General features: G+C 37.7%; 1 protein-coding gene across 1 annotated transcript in view; it reads left to right on the top strand.

Moving 5' to 3' along the window:
- The window catches only part of PTPN12 (protein tyrosine phosphatase non-receptor type 12), a 69213-nt gene that overhangs the window by 19633 nt on the left and 36191 nt on the right, over positions 1-13389 (top strand). The window contains exons 2-3 of the mRNA XM_030464557.1: positions 9541-9649; positions 13202-13278. Coding sequence (XP_030320417.1) covers positions 9541-9649; positions 13202-13278 — 186 coding nt within the window. The remainder of the gene's footprint in view (positions 1-9540; positions 9650-13201; positions 13279-13389) is intronic.

Below are 13389 nucleotides of genomic sequence, written 5' to 3'. Positions count from 1 at the left end.
AAATGGTTTGTGTTGGAAGGGACCCTAAAGATCCTCAAGATCCAAGTTCCATGCATGGGCAGGGACGCCTTCCACCAAACCAGCTTGGATAAGGCCTCATCAACCCTGGCCTTGAACACTTTCAGGGAAGGGGCATGAACAATCTCCCTAGGCATCCTATTCCAGTATTTTACAACCCTCATGGTGAAGAATTTTTTCCTAATGCCTAACCTAAATCTACCCTCTTTTAGTTTAAAACCATTATCCCTGGTCCTGTCACTGCCCTCTCTGTTGAAAAGCCCCTCCCCAGCTTTCCTGTAGCCCCCCCTCAGGTACTGGAAGGCTGCTATAATGTCTCCTCAGAACTCCTCTTCTCCAGGCTGAATAGAGCAGAGGTGGTCCAGCCCTTTGATCATCTCTGTGGCTCTTTCCTGGACTGTCTTCAACAGTGTATCTTTGCTCTGTATCTTTGCTGTGCTGGGGCCTCCAGAGCTGGATGCAGTACTCCAGGTGTGATCTCAAAACCAGAGCAGAGGGGCAGGATCACCTCCCTCTCCCTGCTGGCCATGATTCTTTTGATGCAGCCCAGGATGTGCTTGGCCTTCTGGGTTGCAAGTACACCCTTGAGGCTCATGTCAAGCTTCTCATATACTATCACCCCCCGGTCCTTTTTCTCAGGGCTGTTCTCTTATCAGTTCTCCCCCAGCCTGTATTTGTGCCAGGGGTTGTGTCAACCCAGGTGCAGGACCTTGCACTTGGCTGTGTTGAATTTCCTTAGGTTGGCACTGGCCCACCTCTCCATCCTGCCAAGGTCCCTCTGGATGCCCTGCATTCCCTCTAAGGTGTCAGCCACACCACACAGCTTAGTATTGTCAGCAAACATGCTGAGAATATACTCTATCCCACTGTCCATGTCTCCAACAAAGATATTAAACAGCACTTGTCCTAATACTGACCCCTGAGGAATGAACACTTATCACTTGCTTCCACTTGGACACTGAACAATGACCATGCAGCCATCCAACTGATTGTTCCTTTAAAGTGAAAAACAGACATTACAGTTGAATTTTAAAAATTAAGAACGTAAACACTTCATGAAACTTGAAAGCATAAGATGCCATGCTTAACTTTTAAACTATTAGAGACAGTTGAGGTGGACTGAGTAAATCATTGTACCTCTGAGCAGGTAACAACATTGCTGCAGATGATTTGAGGGTTCTAGTCATTTTGCACTGGTGTTTGTTAAACAATACTGGGTTTGGATTTGTTGGTCACCTAGTAACTTTCTAAATCAACTTTAAAAAGGCACTTAAATGCAGAAGAAGCTTCTCAGATTCCATGTAGCGGTGGAAGAGTCAGATAAAGTGTAGACTGGCAGTGGTTAGAGTGATGGTGATGTTAGACTTAACAGGTTTGGTTATGGCCTTTAGAAGGAAAATATTGCTTCTTTTTCCAGAAAAAAAAATTGAACTTTTAGCTGAAAGATGCTAAGATTACTTTACTGTTTGCTAGCATTCTTTTTTTTACAGCAAAAATATCTAAGTAGAACCAGACTGTCAGAAAAAAAAGATTAACATAAAAATGAATTCATGTTTTATGTGAAATTCCAGGAAATAAAATGTAAATGCTATTTAACTCTTACCCTGTGCTAATGGGCACTTATACATTGCAAGCAATAGATAATGTAAAATATGATTCTTACTGTCTGAAGAGGAAAATTTCAGCAATTCCAAGTTGAATGAGTTTTATTAGCATTGGACCATGAAGAAAAGTAAGAACACAAAATCCATCAAAAAAGAAAAATCACAGCCTCACCCATTATTTTAATTAAGAAAGAAGAAAAAGCTTTTATCTCCTTTTGATTGTGGAGAAATTATATTGTCTTGTCCCCAGAAGCATCCCAGCATGCTGGACTTACTGCTGAATGGAGACTGTTTTAAGTACCCCGTGGATTTCCTCCATGACTGGTGTAAACACAAGTTATCACTTAGTCACTTTCTGCTAATTGGCATATATGTCCTCTTCATTGTCAGCTTCTAGTATGCAACTTCACTTGGCATTTTTAAAATTGAGTCATTTCTTTTACCAAGAAAGTCTGTCTGCTTGCTTTGTGTAATATTCCCATCTTCCTCTCATTGTTTTCTAGCTTTGTCATCAAATGTCTGTAAATGTGCTCTGCTTTCCATGAGAAGTCATGAAAGAAAATGCCTGATTGGCCTGGGAAATTTTTTGAGACACTCATCTTGTGAAATTCCTCTAGTCAGATGATAGTATTCAATATTTTTCTTTTAAAAGCAGTCTAAAGAGACTCTTGCCTTGCTTGAATTCTTGTAAAAATTCACATTCTCTTCTTCTGAATTGGCATGGTATCAAATCCTTATTTGAAGCTTAGATTAGAACAGTTTCCTTTCCCAAGAAAGGAAGTGGAGTCTTATTACATTGTCACTTGTTCCCCCTAGATGAGAATTATAGATATGAATCTTGAGGCTGGATCTGAAGATATTCCTCTGTGTTTCTGAAATATCTGGAAGCAAATCTATCATCCAGAACCCAGGGCTGTTGAATAAAGTTGTTTGTATTACAGATAGAAAAAACTTAATGAGGGTTCTCTATTGTTTAGCAAACAAACCATCAGGGTCTACATTCTGGGTTGTAAATTTTCAGCTTTTAAAAACATGACAGTTGAGGGCTATTTTAATTTTATCAGCAGCTTGATTGACAAGGCACTTGCCTGAACTAGATTCATTTCACCAGTTGACCTTCGTACCTTTTTATTTGTTGAAATTTGGCACTGTAGAAGAACTGTATTTGGCAAATTAGCTGTGTAACAAACAGCCTGCAGGGTACACAGATAAATGAGGGACTCCTTAGAAACCTCTATGCGATTGAGTGCATGCTTCATATGAGGTAAGCATTTCTCTGCTCTTCAAAAAGAAGAATTTCAGTGGTAATTACATTATAAATGTAATAAAGACATACCACAAAGTGTTTGGAAATTAAAATAAACTTTGACTCGCAGCTTTGGTGTTAAAGTAATAAAATGTATATAAAGGATGTATTTCAGTAGTGTCAGGGATATAGATTTTCAGTGCTGGTCTTAAAAGGAGGCATAAACAATACACTTGTTACTTCAGCCTTGAGTTTGATGCAAGCTTTTACAAGTCTTCAGAATTAAAATTTTCCTCTAAAATGTTTGTGATTTAATAAGTTTAAACTGTAAACTGTTTGATTAAAACACTACTTTAACTTACTTTTTAGTATATTCACTGTAGTAGTCTTGTCTCTGGGCATTCTAATGAAATAAGGACACGGCTGCAGAAGCAACTTTGGCTCTAGTCACCTTTGGGTGTGCATGGCCTGAGAACAGCTATGATTAAGGTTATCATGGAACTAAGTGCTAATGATATGCCAGACAATATATTTGAAATGGTTATATTTCAGAGAAACTGGATCCTTTTCCTGGTTTTGAAAAAGCTCAATTATCAAAATATAAGTGAAGAAATAAAAATTGTCTATGTGAGTGGTAGGTCTGTAAGGTTGTATAAAATGCAGCCTATATGCCCCTGAAACTTTTGTAGAAGAGATATGCCTAAATCTATATATATATATATATATATACATACATATATATCATATGCAGAAGGTTTAAGGACTTCTAAAATTCAGCAGAAACAAAGTAAATTGAGTATATTTGTTCAGACATAGTTGTGTTTCTTTCAATTCTTGAATGTTCAGCTAATAAGAAAAGCTTATATGGAGAGAAATAATCTAAAATAATGCTTGTGAATAATGTATTGTCCAGATTTGTTGGTTTTTTACTACCCATTCCTTTAGTTTAATGTGAATAGTTGCTTTATAGCTCTTTCTGCAGTAATTATGAGAATTTTGTTGGCCATTGCATTCCACATTCTATCTTTTGGATCCAGAACTGGTATAATCTGGTTGGAAGGTGTGTGCTTTTGAACTGTTAGGGACACATTTGTTAGACAAAAATTGACATACTGCAAATGTAAACAATTATGACCCAAAGTTCTTTGCATATCCATAAATACTGTGCTGGTTATTGGCTCGATTTATTACAGTTGAAATCTTAGTGCAAGTTTGTCTCTTTAATGAGGCTACTTCTTTCTGGCTTTTAAAATGCTATTGAACTCCATCATAAATGGCCTCTTTATAACTAGCACATTCCTTGGCTTCCAGACACAGCCTCAAAGAAGGGGTGAAAATAGTAGTAAGGATGTTTTCTCCAGTTAGTAGAAATGTATTTTCTGTTTCATACCTTCTCTTTCACTTTGTGTTCCCTTATATATTCCCTCTCTACATGTTAATTCACAGAAGTACTGATTTGGTGCTTGTCAAAAGTTTTGGGTTTTTTTGTACTTGTATCTGGAAAGGTTTCAGATTGTGTTTTTTTGGGGAGGGAGAGTTGTTAAAACCTTGTGGGTGTTCTACTTGCCAATTATGAGCTAATGTAAGTGTATTAGTGGCATCCTAATCTTGCTTTTTGAATACTGGGAGGTCTGAACTACTGAAAGTCTTTACAGATACTGTATTTCTATACAAGAGCCAAGCATGCTTCTGACAAAAAAAAAAGTTAGACTTCTGGTGAAAGAGAGCACATATTTTAATGGAATTGATTGCATGTCCAGCAGCAGCATATTTAATACTGAATTTCTGTCATCACTTAGTGATTCAGCTGTTCCATAACTGAGAGGAGCAGCACCTTTGAGTTACAGAGATGTTTCAGTAAGGTAATTTAGACCCCAAACCAGATCTCAGTAGCAATGTTTCTTGACTGCATGAACAGCTATGCTGTTTACCTGGAGCATTTGTTAGGCTCCAGCTTTTCAGCATAAAATCATTCTTCATTCTTTTTTTTTTTTTTTTTTTTTTTTTTTAACTTAATATGTATTGGGCCAAAACCAAACACTGACCTCAAGGAAATGTGTTCCAAGGCGTGGGAAAAGAGGAAGATTTCTGCATTTTGTGAAGGAAGAGGGAGAAAAACTTGTTATTTTGGTTGGGTTTTTTGTGCATGTGCGCGTGTGTGGTTTTTTCCATCCCTTTTTCTTTCCTAGTACTGAGCAGAAACAAAAGTAAAATATATTCTCCATGGAACTTACTGCTTCATTTCACATACTGTGAAATCACGAACAAGGGAATGGTAAAGACAGTGGGGAGTAGGAAATCTTGAGGGTAATAGATTATGAAATTTCTCAGGGAGAACTCATATGATTAAATAAACTAAGTGTTCTTCAAAGACAGAGGTTTAACCGATACCTGTTAAATCCTTATGCTGCTTGTTTGTGTGAATTGTATCCAGTCTGTATTAGCTGTAAAGCTCTTCTTTTGAGTGCTTGTCACAGGGTGCTTTTGACTGTTTCAGGGTGTTATGTGTGTTAAAACATGAGCACTGAAACTGAAGAGCTGCAGGGGCCTTACCAGTGGTGACAGACCCAGCCTTTCTCATGTGACCCTGGAAAAAGCATAGTTTGCTTTCTTTTTAGCTGCCTGATTGAGCTGGAATAAAACCTCATTTTTTGGAATAACCTCTTTAGTTTGGAATAAAACCTACTTTGGGAGTGCTCTTAGTGGAAAAATCTCAACTTGCCTTTAGACAATTTCTCCTACTCTTCTGTGGTCCAGTCATGGGGATGCTGTTAATTTGGTATCTTTTCTTAATGCATCATACATGTTGGGTTTGTACTTCCCTGAGAAGCTTTAAATCCAGACAGTAGTAGGAAAAAGTCTTCCCTTTCTTCTTTTCTCTACATCTTTTCATTTAAGGCTAAATCTCTCCTTAATATCGGTGATTCCACTTCTGGTTACTGTCTTACAAAGCAGCTCAAAGCACTGGGAATGTAACATAACATCACACTGGGGCTAAGCTGCACTGTGCTCCACTCACCTCACACAGCCCTTGTTCTGATGGAGTGACTAAAGGAAACCACTGTGTTCATTTATCCCTTGGTTTTGCAACCCAGAGCTGCAGAGGATCCCCTGACTAAGGATAGTCCGTCCCAGCTGAGAGCTGGGTTTATTAGCATCAGCTTGTTTTGGAGTTTCCCAGAACCCTCAGTGATAAGAAAGCAGTATAGGGAAACTCCAGTTGGATTTGCAGGAACAGTGAGCCAAAATGCTTCTGGAACCAAATCAATTTTACAAAGTCAGAGCCCCATTTAATCAGTGATACATTTAAGTCTCCATGTGAGCTGTCTTTTCACAAAGACATCTTGTTAATAGTCCTGGTATGGAATCTGAAACCTGTATAATCTGACCATAGATAACCAAATTATAGTTATTTTGTTATCTTTCTGGTAGCTTCCTCATCACAGGTACTATATATCTCACCATATGAAAGTATCAGGAAATATGTTCTCTCCCAGTAATGTTTATCTAAATTATTAGGATGAAAGCACAGTTGAACATAGTTCATATATTGTTCTTTTTCCCTGCTAGTAGTAAGAACAATGCACTGTCAAGAGGATGATAGAAATAGCTGTGGTTGATGTTACCTCATGACTCTGCTGCCAGAGCTGGCCATGCAGAGCTTCCTCAGCCTCTTGCTGTTGCCTGTTTTTAAGTAGCAAGTGAACATTGTGGAGTATTCTAGCAGCTGGTGTTTCACATTAGGAAACCTGCTTCTCAGCTATAGTTAAAAAGAAGATTCTAGCAAACACCACTGTTTCACTAACTGATATTTTGACCATCAGCAATTTCAGATAAGGCTTCGGAGACAATTTGAGGATTTTAAATAATTGAAGCCCTGGTGAGCTGTTCTCGTGCTTTCCTTGACAGGAAGCCCAGAAAGGAGTCACAAGAATTTCTGTATCTTAAATAAGGCTCAGGCTTTTAGAGTGATTTCTTCAAATCTCAGTAGGCAGTGTATATATTTTCTTTAATCCACAAACAACGTTACTAAGTAGGAAGCACTTTACAGGCTTTCTAAAGTTTTACATAGATGAAATAGATTGACTGCAAAAGTCAGAGGTCTCTGTTTCCAGAACCAATTGGACTAAGTTTTTCTTGACCTGGTAGGACTGCATGAATTTTGTTTGAAAAGTTGATTTGTCTTTTTGTGAAAACACTGAAATAGACTTGTCATAGAGTCTGTAAAACCACTGTGGAAGCTGGAAGTATGTTTCTGAAACACAAATTGTTTCAGAGGCTCATCCCCCCACTGTCACATGTGGTAAATGCTTGTCATCATCCCACAAACCACTTTTGTCATGCAGTGAATAAGCAGAATTAAAGTTGAGCTTTTCTTATGAGAATATCAATGTAGTTCTTTAATCTTGAATATACGCTTACTTTTTGACCATTTTGTTCTTAAAAGAATATATAAATGAAGATTTCTGTGGTGCCAGAATAGCAGTTCCAGATGCTTCCAGTGTCATGGAAGTGTCCAGAGTTATCTGCAGAGGCACCAGACTGGATCTCTGATGTCCCTGCTGTTGGCATCTAAGGATTTTCTGGGAAGCTCTTTGGTAGTTTACGGATATAACCCAAATGAGTGCTGCTTTGTACTGTAGACAGTTGCTTATTATGAATTAGCTTGAAACTGGACTGTGACGGATCTTACTGGTTATCTTGTCATCAGCTTACCACAGCCTGAACAAAATGCTTTCTTCTTTTGCCCTGTCAGTACCCTCGTTCCACTACTGAGTACATTCTCCTCCTTCTGGTTACTCCAGGCTGTAACCTAGGAAGCACGGAATCTCTTGCACCCTACAGCAGACTGCATGTGCACTAGAATTGCTTTCTGCAGAAATTTTCTGTTACATATAGGGCAGAATCTGCTGAGTGGTACTTTTCCGTTCCTATGGTGGTTCCTTTAAAGCTCAGTGTTTACTTTTTTTTTTTCTTTCTTACTCTTTTGTCAATTTTGTGTCTTTCAAAGCATGATGAAGCTACTGTTCTATGTAGCCGGTACTACTACAAATTTCAGAGTACTGCTTAGTCTTTTTGATTACTCAAAAGCAATCAAAAATAAGCAATCAAAAATTATAAGCAATAAGCAGTCAAACAGCATGGATCCTAAAGTATTTTAGGAACAGATTCATGTTAAAATCAACCTGTATTTAATTTCCAGTCTTTCTCTTGAAGTTGGGCTATACTTGTCCTACTTTCCAGTCTGTTTATCAGGCTCTACATCTATTGAATCATGCTTGGGAGAAGGATAAAGGATATGCTGAACTCTCATAGTATCACTTTCTAGAAAATGAGAGTTGGTACTAGTGACTCCAGACTTTTTAGCTTATGATAGGTCCAAGTTGTACCTATTGGTTTTTTCTTGCATGCCTTTAAAATGGGCTAAAATAAAAAGGATCATCTAGAGTGCCCCTTGATACCTTTTTCTTTTATCACATTCTCCAGTGTAAGAATCATCTAGAGTGCCCCTTGATACCTTTTTCTTTTATCACATTCTCCAGTGTATCCTTTCTGATGCAAACTACTTCTGCCTCTACTCATGCTTTTTAGAGGCAGTTTTTTCTCTAAACTTACTGTTTGATTCTTTTTAAAGCAGAGTCATGGCATTTGTTCTATACTTCTCTGAAGCTGCATTCTCTGATTTCCTCTTGATCATCATAGATACCACCACCAGGTCAGTGTGAACTGAATGGCTGGTTTTCCAACCACCTAGTTTTAGTTGGAAGCCAGAGTTAATTACACAAGTCCTCCAGGTTCCTTTTTGAATCTGGATTCACACCATCTAAAATAACAAGCACAGATGGATCCTCTTGTATTTTTTCAAAGAGAGCTTATACTGTTTTCTTCCTCTCCAGCTTTAAGGTTGCGAAGGCCTAATTTGAGTGGGATGGTAAAAGCTGGATTGCTCTTGTTATTTCCTAGGTTGCTGGAAAGCATGGGCTGGATGCTCTTAGAGGTTTTGAGTGTTTATAACTTCTAGAACTTCCATTTGAAGGGGGGAAAAGTGGCATGTGAATACAGCAGACTTTATCTTAAGCTCTTATCTTGAGATAGCTTAAGATATCACTTATGTCACTTAATTGCAAACATTATATCTGAGAGGAAGGGACCTTCTTTCTTTGGGTATGCTTAAAACTCAGCAGGTGTTGGATGTTAAGAGCTGATGCCTGTTAGAAGTGAGATTTTGCTTTCTGTTCAGTTGTCAGTGTGTTGGAAGTTATGCATTTCAGAGCAAAGTGCCAGCTGCTGACAGCTATTCCTAAGCCTGCTTTGTTCTCTTCCTTCGAGTGTTCTGAGCTACAATAGTTTTTTTTTTCTCACAGGTTTTCTTAATGCAGCTGTTACTCCTTAGGCTGTGTTTTTCCTATATAAAATATAGCCATGTTCTGTATGCACATTTTCAAAGTTCCACTTCTCATGATGTATAGAGGTGGTTTCAACTTGCTTGTAAACTGCTGATGATCTGAAAGTACTGGATAATTAGATTTTTTAAAAAGTTCATCATAGTGAATAATGTGAAAGCAGAGACAAGGCATTTGTGTGTGATCTTCTTACACTTTATCAAGAAAGGCAATACCTAGTTGTGTTTCAGTTGAGACCTCAATATATAACATTTATGTTTTATTTCAGAGGTTAAGAAGATTATCAACAAAATATAGAACAGAGAAAATCTACCCAACAGCCACTGGAGAAAAAGAAGAAAATGTTAAAAAGAATAGATACAAGGATATATTGCCATGTAAGTCTGATTGATGTGTTAATAGGACACAAAGGCAAGTGCTTATTACTTTTCATGTATTTTGAATTTTACTATTTTAACTATTACTGGAAGCGAAATTGGAGATAATTTGCTGACAGATAATTTTCATTAAAATTTATTTTTAACTTGGAAGGCAAAGTAAGTGAACATTTGTATATTTTATTAGGAGAGCTACCACCTGAACATAAAATGTATAGTAGATTCCAAGCCCTACCAAACTGACATTTTCAGTTTAGCTTGGAGTGGTTTGAAGCTTCACTAAGTGCTTATGTGTTTTTTTCCTTAGAAGCATGTTTAGTAGAAAGCAGATGTCAGCATAAAGGCTACATGAAACTTTAAGGAGACTTAAGGAACCTAACTTTGGGATCTGAAGTAAAATAGTTTTTTGCTTGTTCATGTTCTGCAAATGGTGTCAGAGAACTTTCAGTGCTGGATTAGCTTTAGTTTGTATTTTGCTAGAGCCTGTATGGAATCCTGCTTAATGTATGAACACAGAAAACCAGAGTCAGAGCAGAGATGAAATTTTAAACCCACCAATGTGGAGATCAGTGATCTTGTTGTGATCTGCCATGACAAGATTCCTTGTTAAAAGCTCACTTTTTGGGTAGTTTGTGAGGCCTTGTATTTCAGCAGCTCTTACTGTGCTTTTCCATATGGGCAACTGACAGTGAGATTAAAGGACAGTGTTCTGAAAATGTCAGTTTTCATATCCCAGAAGAATAGCAACGTGTAGGTTTTACTCTGCTTAGCATTCTCAGGAGTGTTGGGAGATCTATAATACGTTTGAAATTGAAAATGGTCTTAAGCATCATTAGTTTTAATTTTGAAAATGTGTTCTGGTAATAAACTTCAGTGAATTGCTGTGTTTCAGACTGTTGTATACCTGTCTGCTCTGTTTTTCTGGTGCTGGATTTTTTACTGTTTATCAGCACTAGGAGCACCTCTTCTGGGGGTACACTTTGCCCCAAAGCCACAGGCTCTAGATTGTTTGACAAGGTGGACATAGTGCTTCCTGCTGCAAGGAAGGAAAGACACACAAATTCAGGTTTTGCTAGGGGATCTATGTATAACATACCTCACATGTTGAAAAGTAGTGTGGTAGTGGCTGCTCAGTGGCAGCAAGATACTTAAATATCATGGGGAGGCTTGTGATTCTTTCAGTTTTTTAGGTGGGAGGAAACATGCTTAATGGATGGAGTGAAAAAGAGAGGGGAAGTTGCTATGGTTGTCTTAATGGGTTCTTAAATTCTTTTTCCCTTGCTGGTATTTTAGTAGATCATGACCAAGAGGAAAATCTTGCTAGCACCTGGGCTGAATTGATGAGACATTTAATAGATAGTAAAGTAGTAAATTGTTGCAACTGGAGTACTAAATGGGCTTTTCTTTTGTCTACATACAAATAAAACCTGTGTTACCGTGATCACAAATCACATTGAGGAAAATGAGCAAACCACAAAACTGACATTGAGGAAAATTGAAGTTATGTTTTCAGCTGAAGTGAGAATATCTTCAACCAACCAAAGGTTCCAGCAATAAAGGCATAGGAGACCAGCTTGACAGAAATGAAAGCCATGAGATGTTTTAGAGGATGAATGGGGGTGATGCTTTGCCTATCTTTTCTAATTCCAGAAAAGAAGTGAAATTTGTAACTTAATTAGAGATTATTGCTGTGTTTATTAGAAATTGTTACTGCCCTCAAAGAGAACAGTAGATCAGTACCTCAGTACTGACTCAGTGCTGGCTTCAGAGTGAAAAAATGTGCATGTTCACATTACAGTTTACAAAGCCATTCTATATGACAGTTGAGTGAAACATGGGGTTCACTGCTTCCCAATTAGACACCAATTAGTCATTGTGAACTGACCTTTTAAGCCAGATGTAAGTATCCAGGCACTTAATTTTCTGAACATGGAACCCCCAATGGATTTTTTTTCTTGGATAATCCAGTTCCAGACTTAAACCTCTGAAAGAGCTGAACGATACAAGCAGGCTGGAAATGATGTTTGGAAATTGTTCTAGAATTCTAGACCTGCTCTTCTGGGAAGAAAGGAGCCTTCAATAGCCTGCCACTTTAATTAGTCTGATCCACCCTTTAAAAGTAGTTTTAGTATTAAGTTTGTGACACCATTGCATGCTTAGCAACTATTCTTGCTTCTACATGAGTTGTATGAGAGTGTAATCCAGTGTGATATGTTTTAAGGGTTTCTCTAGGCCTTTATGAGACTGCATTGTCTTTAGGGCTGTGATCTACACTTGTGCTTTTTTAGCAAGCATTACATAGTAGAACAACCATTATTTTTTTTTTGCATGTTATCGGGAGTTTGGCAGAAATTTTCACCATCTTGGAGACAAGTATTTTGGAAGATTTTTGGAAGAGCTTTTTGGATAGAAATAACTCAGCATGCACTTTTTGTGGGCATGGTTCCCTGTTTTATTACCAGTAATGTTCTGACAAGAAAAAGACCTGCACCAGCCATACTTTCTCTTTTTAAATAGAATTGTTCTTCATAGTTTTTCTTGAATTTAGCTCTAATAAAATTAGCTGTCCTATAGTTGAAGAATGGACCCTGGGAGCAGAAAATAATAGATGTTCAAGCATATGCTGTTTCTGCAGATATTTCTGTTCACAATTTGGAAGATTTTTTTTTTTTTTAATCTGGATTTCCAACTAAACAGCCTCTATGGTAGGGATAGTTTGTATGTGATAGCTACAAAATGTTCAAATCTGTAACAGCTGGATGGACTAGTGAACCTTCCATACACCTCTATCTTCCTTCTTACTGTAACAAGCTGATGATTCTTAGTCTTAATTTTTTTCAATGCCAATAAGAATTCCAAGATGTTTAGTTTATTCTGTCATCAAGTAATAAAGGCTATTTTTAAGACTGCTGAGGATTTTGGTCTCCAAAGATCTGCTGTTTTTTGTAAGAAGCTTTCTCTGAGACAGTAATGCTTGAGGCAGAAACTTGAAATGTCAAACCTCCCCTAAATGAAGGAATCTGCTGCTTCTAGTTTAGAAGTGCCCCAGGAAAATGCCTCAGCCCAGTGTCAGGGGATAGAAGTCAGTCTGTGCCTAAGCAATAAACCCCAGTGCATGTTTCATGTAATACTTGCTGGAGTCCTTGGCAGAGGCTGCACACCTGCCAGCAGCTTTAACTGGGCACTGTTTTTTTATTCTTTCTGCTTTCTGTAAATGTGCCTGCAATTCTGACCATCATATGCAGTGTTTGTATTGTATAAGTATGATTTTGATTACTTCTGATCAGTAGAACTTTTCCTCTTTGTAATTAACCACTCTTGGAATTCCAGCAGTTGTTACTCTATGTAAACTTGGGCCTCAGAAGCACAAAGAATTAGGAGCTACTTTGCTTATCCCTACCTGAGCTGGTTTACTCATAAATTAACTAACTTGCTTGTGTGCCTTGTCTTTGGCAAACATTCTTTAATGCTCAATTTCTTCTCTACATATGTTATGTACCATATCCATTATATTTCATCTTGCATATTAATTTTTGTGTGTTCTTCTTTTAGTTGATCATAGCCGAGTTAAACTGACCTTAAAAACACCTCCACAAGACTCAGACTACATCAATGCAAACTTTATTAAGGTGTGTATTACTATCTTAACAGTTCTTAAATTTATTTTCAAGCTTTTATTTCATATCAGAGCAGTTTTGTATTAATAACCAGAGGTAAGAATTTTAAAAATTTGAGGGAAG

The sequence above is a fragment of the Calypte anna genome, chromosome 1 (assembly GCF_003957555.1).
Source record: "Calypte anna isolate BGI_N300 chromosome 1, bCalAnn1_v1.p, whole genome shotgun sequence".
In the NCBI taxonomy this organism is placed as follows: Eukaryota; Metazoa; Chordata; class Aves; order Apodiformes; family Trochilidae; genus Calypte; species Calypte anna.
Note: the sequence above shows the minus strand (reverse complement) of the source record. Positions and strands in the feature narration are given on the sequence as shown.